This window comes from Grammomys surdaster, unplaced genomic scaffold (genome assembly GCF_004785775.1).
Source record: "Grammomys surdaster isolate TR1022 unplaced genomic scaffold, NIH_TR_1.0 234, whole genome shotgun sequence".
Lineage (NCBI taxonomy): Eukaryota > Metazoa > Chordata > Mammalia > Rodentia > Muridae > Grammomys > Grammomys surdaster.
Window position 1 is genome coordinate 3,311,405 of NW_021604679.1, and position 8,184 is coordinate 3,319,588.

At 44.5% G+C, this 8,184-nt stretch overlaps 1 protein-coding gene across 3 annotated transcripts in view; it reads left to right on the forward strand.

Annotated features, from left to right (window-relative positions):
* The first annotated feature begins 1,758 nt into the window (after positions 1-1,758).
* Camsap2 (calmodulin regulated spectrin associated protein family member 2) overlaps positions 1,759-8,184 on the forward strand; it is a 73,457-nt gene continuing 67,031 nt past the window's right edge. For 2 of the 3 annotated variants that reach the window (XM_028773773.1, XM_028773771.1), the window contains exon 1: positions 2,301-2,556. In XM_028773773.1, coding sequence (XP_028629606.1) covers positions 2,418-2,556 — 139 coding nt within the window. In that variant the 5' untranslated portion in view covers positions 2,301-2,417. Of the gene's footprint in view, positions 2,557-8,184 lie in introns of all 3 variants that reach the window. The other variant, XM_028773772.1, reaches the window with a different exon arrangement.

Sequence of the window (8,184 nt, forward strand, 5' to 3'; positions counted from 1 at the left end):
TTACAGTGTGTATCATATTTATGATATGTTCTCTTTATTGTATATGTGCCAGCCTCTATCCAGAGAGAGAGAGAACAGAAACCCAGAAAAGTGCCCAAGGAGTGGAGACAGAAGACCTGGGTTTGGTCATGGCACTTGATCTCTGTGACCCTGAATCCTACATCCAGAAGGGTAAGACAATTAGTGCTTAGTTCATCAAATAGATGTGGAAACTAGTTACCATTTGAATGCGCTTTGACAACCAGTATTTATATGTTAATACGTTAATTTTTCAAAGGGCCTTGCCCATGAGAAAAACACTATTAATATTAATTGAATTACTGAAAAAATATGCCAATCACCCAGTGGCATATTATTATTAGTGACTTTTTTTTTCCTGCTTGGCATTGTTAGCAGGGTTTATCTATAATGCCTTATTGGGTTCAGGGAGGAGTGTTTCTAGGGATTAAGCAGAAATCAAAAGGGAGTGGCTTGCTATTGGAGCTGCCCTTTTCGATAGCAGAGACCAAAACTCCTCCCCTCATGTTTCATATATTTCCCATCTTAACGGCTGATGATAATAGGGAGGCCCTAGTTGTACAGAGTGAGATAGTTCTGGGTTCAGAACTGTGAGTGTGCCTGCACTATATCTGCGACTTAAAGAGGCTTTTGTGAGTCTTAGCTCTCTCATCTGTAAAATGAAAACAACTCAGGATTACATAATTAAAATTGGACATGCTAAAACAAGAAGCGAGGAATTAGTGAGTTAACCAAACTCGGTGATAACTACAGTAACATTCTCCCTTTGACCCTAGACGTTGACAGAGCAACTTCTGTGAGATTTAGCATCATATAGGTATCAGAGATAGAGCAAATCAGCTTGAAAGTTAAAGGCAGTTGGTAGTTGGAATGCAGTGTAACAAGTTATGACATAAAGGACATATATTGCTCTGGAATCAGTCTGGAAGTTGATTGTATGACAGCTCTGCTTGGGAAGTTGGCGGTATCAGGGAAGGCTTTCTGGAGGTAGTGACTACTGTGGAAGGGCTTAAAGTCAGAAGGACAGAGACTACAGTGACAGGCAGTGCACAGGTCTGAGAAAGGATATCCATATGGGGGAACGGAGATGGTTCTGACAAAGTGAACTGCCACAAATCGTAACTGTGGATGTTCTCTGTGGAAGGGTTTATGTTTCTTTTTAAGAGGAAACAGAAGGCACCAAAAAAACCCGATCCCTCACTTAGAAAACTTCAGTGGGGAGTAACAAGTTAAAACGTTTTGATGTGAAATTTATACAGGTTTGGAGAATTTAAACCTGACCTTCAATCCCGGTCAAACCCCATGGGTGACTTAACTTACTGCATCCCTCCATAATTTCGTGTTCAACCGGCTGTAACACCTCTCTCAGGGTTACTGCAAGGACTAAATGGGTGTGTAAGACAAGTTCTTAGCAATAGTTGTGGGACATAAGCAGCATTTGAAATAAATATCAATTCTCTTGGTTGAACCACGTGTAGCGGGAGGAAAAAGACTCTCGTCTCCCTTTCTTTCCTTCCCTCGTCCAGCAGTGTCAGCGGCAGCAGCCCGAAGCTGCGGATGTACAGGACGTCCACCCCAGCGGGCACTGCTGATTAATGGATAGGGGCGCGGAGACCGTCGCGGGCGGCAGCAAAGCTGGGCATGCTCAGTGCGCACGGCGGCGCAAGACAGCGGCGGGGGCGGGGCCGGGGCCGGGCGCGCCAGGCGCATGCTCAGTGTTCCCATCTGCTCTTTCCATCCAGTGCCGCAGCCGGAAAACCGCAGCGGCGGCGGCGGCTGAAGGGGAGCGACGCGTCCGGCAACGGGAGGGGTAGCGGAAAATACGAGGACAAGCCCGATAAGGCAGGAGCCGAGGGCCCGTGATTTGCGGCCTCCTCCAGGCCGCTGCCTTGGCCGTGAGCTGCGCCGAGGAGGCGGGCGGCGGCAACGAGAGCGCCGGAGAAGCGCCGGGCCGCGGGCGGCTCGCGCGCTGCAGCGATTCTGACGTTTTCCGCGGCGGGTCCCCCGGCCCGAGGGGCGGCCGTGAGTGAGGCGGGGCGTGCGCGCTCCGCCATGGCGGGGCCACTGTCCGCGACGTGATCGTCCAGGCTGCCCCCACCCGAGCATTCCGGGCCCTCGCAGCCGCCACCCTCCTGCGAGCCCGTGTGACTAAACGGAGACAAAGAGGAGGCGGCGGGGCAGACCGGGGCCGGAGCGAGCGCGGCCGGGTGCCGCCTCACGTCTATGCCCGGGGCCGCGGCGGCTCCCGCGGACGGTGGCGGGCTCGCGACCAGCACAGCTGAGCTTTTCCGTGCCCCGCACCCGGGAGGGCCGCGACCGGCGCGGACGATCTGAACTCCTCTCTCTGCCACACCATGTGAAGGCCGTCGTCCCTCCATCCCGACCAGCCGCCGTGAAAGATGGGGGATGCTCCAGACCCGCGGGAGATGAAGAGGACGTTCATTGTTCCAGCCATCAAACCCTTTGACCACTATGACTTCTCCAGGGCCAAAATCGCCTGCAATCTGGCCTGGCTGGTGGCCAAAGCCTTTGGGACAGGTAAGTGGTGTCGTCCCTTCCTCTTCCTCCCGATGCTGTCCACATCCCGGTTTTTGTTCCTGATTCCAGCCCCCTCCCTCCCTCATGTGTATCTTCCGGTACAGGTTCAGGGAGATGACGGGAGACGAGCACAAGGAGAAAGAAAGAAGGCAGGTTTCGTCTTAAATGAGGTGCCCTTGACTGACGCGAGAGGGGTTGACCGGATTCCTTTTATTGGATAGCGTGTGTGTCTAAATTCAGCGAGCATTTATCGTGTTTTCCCAAAATGGCTTTAGTGTGTGGTGCTTTCCTTATTATCCTGCATACGTTTCCCTCTCGGTCATAATTGTGATTACCATACTAAGAAATCTGAGTTTGTTACTGGAAGAAGGTGGAGTACTATATTGATTTTGACATTTGTAGTGGTGGCTGCTAGTCAGGCTCTATAGGATGAAAGGTGGTCATTGTTGAAGTGCAGTGTCTTTTGTAGTCATTCCTTATTCCTCTCACAGCCTTTCATATACATTCCAAATTCTCGTTAAGCCACCCATTAAAGCCAATTTTAGTTTTCTGACTGTATGGTGCTTCTTCACTTAATGTCACTGAGGCATCTTTCCTTTTCCAAATGTATTTTTGACGTCATAAAATCAGATAAACAACACCTCTTTGAGTTTTTCTTTTTGAAGTAGAAGTAGGTTTTTTGGGGTGGGGGTTGTTGGGGAGAGAACGTGTTGTTGACATAGAAATCCTGTAGTACAGTGGTAATTAAACATTCCCTCTGTAACCCAGCCTTTGCAGAATAACAGGAAAGGGACCGCCTGCTGTAACTCTTTAGTTCTTGCTTTAGGAACCCATGTTGTGGAATGCTTTAAAAAAATGAGAGTTGTTCCTCAGTGCTTGCTAAATGCTCTCTGGGTTGTTTGTGGAGGAAGACTGATTTCCAGTTTTAGGACTGTGAAAATACGTGGCTAAGTGGTTTAATCCAGCTTTACTGTTTAATTGTATATACAGGCAAGTGTTTACAAAGCTTGCACCTCTAGGTTAAAGACTAGATGAATTTTCTCACTGTTTGTAAAAGTATTCGAATTAGTTTTAGAAGGAATTTTTATGTTTGTGTCTGTCTTAATTTTATTTGAATTCCTCTACTTTGATAGAGAGCTGACATCAGGTATGAATGGTTTTTGAACTAATTTAAATTTTAAATGAATAACAATAATAGGAAGCACAGATAATACTTTTAAAAAATTTAATATAAAGAATGGGAAGCAGTATACCAAATACTGGAGAACAAATGGGGCGCTTTAAGTATATAGAGAACAGGGAAATTGACATAGTTTCCTGTGTGGAAGCTGGAAGGCAGAGGAGACCAGAGGCATTTTCTTGCCATCTGAAACGGAGAGGGCGCTTAGAGTGCAGAGGTGAATGTTTGGCTGTTCGTTCTCACAGAGGTTTCCGAGCAGAAACGGCCTACTTTCTGGATGTGTGTCAGGGTGGTCACTGATTCTGGAGTGCGTGAACACACTTGAGAAGAAAGGAAGTAAAGGAGCACAATCTCAGTGGGATCTGACTTTTTCCAGGCCCTCTGTGACCCTTTGCTTACGTTAGGAGCCACAACTCCGATGGCAGTGTGCTCTGCATTAAAGCAGGAGGGAGCCAGGGCAGCAGTTGGCTTGGAGAAAAGGATCTAAGGAAGTCCTTAAGAGAGAATGACTTACAAATTGAAACATTCTCTAAAATGGCTGTGTGTGTGTGTGTGTGTGTGTGTGTGTTTTGCCTGGTACTTGATCTGTAGCCCAGACTGGCCTCATACTCATAGCAATCCTCTGCCTTAGTGCTAGGATTAGAGATGTATGCCACCATGTTCCACTTTTGCTTTGCTGTATGACAGGTTTTTTTTTTTTTTAATGATTTACTTATTTTTATGTCCATTGGTGTTTTGCCTGTATGTATGTCTGAGTGAGGGGGTGGGATCCCCTGGACCTGAAGTTACAGTTATGAGTTGCCATGTGGGTGCTGTGAATGGAGCCCTGGTCCTCTGTAAGAGTAGTCAGTGTTCTTAACCACTGAGCCCTCTCTCCAGCACCCATTGACATTCTTTAAAATGTGTAACATAAACTTCTATAGAGTAAATAGAAAAAAGTTTTTTTTTGTATATTTGATGTATTTTTTATTTGCCTCATACAAAAAAGGTTAATAAACAAGTATTTCAAATTGTTTTTTCTTATTCAAAATGTTAAGCCAGCTTTTCAGGATAATGTATGGGTTTTTTGTTTTTGTTAGAAATGTTTAAAGTTTTAGAAATAATTTATTGTATTATGTATTATTTGTATATTCTGTGTGTGCACACGAGTATGTGTGTGCTTCTACTTCCTCACCCATGAGAGGACAACTTGCTGGAGTTGGTTCTGTCTTTTTCCCATGTGGGTTCCAGGGCGAAAACTCATATTGTCAGTCTTGGTGGCAAGGGCTTATACATTGAGCAATTTTACTGGTCCTTTTCCAACTTGATACACAAAAAATTATCAGTTTTAGAGCTGTATGTTGGAAAAGCAATTTATAATGGTTAACGCAGAATCAATTGTAGGCAAAGAATAAATTAATTGTAAAACTAACAAGACACTAACATTTTGATGATACCTAGAAAGCAGATATGGAGAATTTGTGTAAATAATATTCTTGTTCTGAAAAATATTCCAAAGGCCTCATCTTTTGGGGAGGATGTGTTTTCAGTAGTTTTTAGTTTTTGAAAGACAGTGTCTTAGCTGGGCAGTGGTGGTGCACGCCTTTAATCCCTGCACTTGGGAGGCAGAGGCAGGCGGATTTCTGAGTTCGAGAGTTCGAAGCTAGCCTGGTCTACAGAGTGAGTTCCAGGACAGCCAGGGCTACACAGAGAAACCCTGTCTCCAAAAAACCAAACCAAAAAAAAAAAAAAAAGACAGTGTCTCATGGAACCTAGACTGGTTTTGAATTCACCATATAACCAAGAATTACACTGAACTCTGATCCTCCTGCCTCAGTTTCTAGAGTATGTGCTGGAGATTATGGGCTCCAGTCTTAACAGTTTATTTTCTTAAAGAATGCTTCTATGGTTTTACGTGAATGAAGAATAAGTTTGTGTAGATGAATTTACAGCAGCAATAGTATTCTGGTTGTAAAAGAGGAGGTTAACTTGCCTGATAACCTTTATTGTGTTTGAAGACTTAACACATTCAAGCAGCGTATAACTGAGATTGCCTTAAATGTTTTGTTCCTTTAAATCTTCAGCTAATGGGTATAGAATCTCTTGGAATGGATTTTTCTCTGCCCCCCAACCCCCTCTCTCTGTGTGTGTGTGTGTGTGTGTGTGTGTGTGTGAGAGAGAGAGAGAGAGAGAGAGAGAGAGAGAGAGAGAGAGAGAGAGACAGACAGAGACAGACAGAAACAGAAACAGAGAGACAGACTCATATAGCCCTGGCTGATCTTAAACTCACAATGTAGACCAGGCTAGCCTGGATCTCACGGAGATTCTTCTGCCTCTGCCTCCTAAGTGCTGGGATTGAAGGTATGCACCACTATGCCTGGTGTGTGTGTGTGGTGTGTGTGTGTGTGTGTGTGTGTGTGTGTTGATACAGATTCTTGCTATGTAGTAGTTCTGGGTAGCTTAGAGTTCATGTGAGTCCTGTTTGGCCTCGCGAGTGCTGAGATTGCATAGGTGAGCCGAATGCCCACCTTAGGGCTCATTTTGTAGAGTCAGTTTATCATGTTAACCTTAGTAGCTATATTTTTATTTTGTGTGTGTGTTTACATGTGTGCATGTGCCTGTGGAGGCCATAGGCAGAATCACTCTCTGCTTTTTGAGACAAGGTTTCTCATTGAACCCTCAGTTTCCAATCTAGCTTGCAAGCCCCAAGGACAGGGCCCCCCCCCCCCATGCTGGCATTATAGGTCCATGCTCCCACCAACCCTGGCTTCTTTTTGGGATCTAAACTCAGACCCTCATGCTTGTGCAACAAGCACTAAACACTTTTACTTAAAGAAAGAGCCCTCTTCTCAAGCACCACTCCGCCCCCCGCCCCCGTTTTCCTTATTCCATCTAGTTAGTGGTATAAAATCATTTGCTGTTGTAAGTATACTTTGATACATTTCTGTTAGGTACAAGCAGATATTGATAAAATCCTACAGAAGTCCTGACTCTTAGATATTTACAGGGATTGTTAGAGCATTGGGTGAAAAAAAGACTCTGAGCAGAGGCTATTTGGGACATTATTGCAAGAGTTTGGGCAAGATGTGATGAGGGCTCAAGGTGGGATGGGTATAATAATAAGTCTGCTGTATTTATTGAGCAGTTACTGTGTGTCATACGCGTCACACATAGTATCTTATTTTAATCCTCATGATGGCCTTAAGAGGTGGAAACTGTTAATCATCCCAGGTTTACTGATGAGGAAAATGAGATTTAGGAGCTCATCCAAAGGCATCAAAGTAATGGAACTGGGACCAGAACCAGGGAAGTCTGACTTCCATGTGTGCTCTTAATAGTTAAGAACTATTTTACATGTACCAAAGGGATGGAAAAGAAGCAAGTGACAGAAGTGTTGCAGAAATGAAGTCCCTAGTATTTCTAGAAGAATGAGTTGTGAGATAAGTAGGTGGCTGCTTTGAAGAGTATGAATAGGATAAGGCCACCCTGAGGTTTCAGAGAAAGTGAAACTCAGAGACTACTTGACCATGAAGGTAAATTGTGATACCAGTTAACAGAGAGGCAGATATTTTTATTTTATCTTATTTTTTAAAGTTTTATTTATTTATTATGTGTATAGCGTTTTGCCTGCATGTATGCCTGCAGCCCAGAAGAGGGCAACAGATCTCTTTATAGATGGTTATGAGTCACCATGTAGTTGCTGGGAATTGAACTTGGGACCTCTAGAAGAGCACCCATGCTCTTAACCTCTGAGCCATCCCTCCAGTCCCCATGTTTTTATGTTCTTGAGCTAAGTGTAAGTCCAAGTATGTTGTCTGGGAAGTCCAGTAAAGTAGAAAGTCACAAATAAAGATAAGACTGCAGTATGGCTCAGAAGCTGGATCTAGAAACAAACAATTTTCTGTTCTGTGGATAGCAACATGTAAGTAAGGTTATGAGGAGATATGATTGTGGAGGACAAGGAAAAAGTTGAGGACAGTTTAGAAGAGCGAATGGTTAAAAGGAGGCAGAGGCAGGGCAATCAGTTATGGAGTTATTGAGAAGTATGTAGGCCAGTGAGATGGCTCAGCAGGTGGAGGCCCTCAATTTAAATCCTAACAACTTGAGTTTGATCCCTAGGAACTACACAGTAGGAGGAGATAACTAACTCTGGCCAGTCCTGTGGCCTTCACATGCACACCACGATGTAAGCTTCCCGACCCCAAATAGATAAATAAATAAATAAATAAATAAATAAATAAATAACCGAATAAAGTTTAAATGTTTTAGAAGAAAAGATAGGCTAGAAGGTATACTTTATGTTACTTGCATATTACCATAAAGAAAAAATGAAATAATTGGAAATAGCATAGAAGATGGGTTTGAGTAGGGCTAAAACTTATGATGGGGGGGGTCCATGGATGTTAGAGCTGGTGAGTACAGACAGATGGGGGTCCATGGATGTTAGAGCTGGTGAGTACAGACAGATG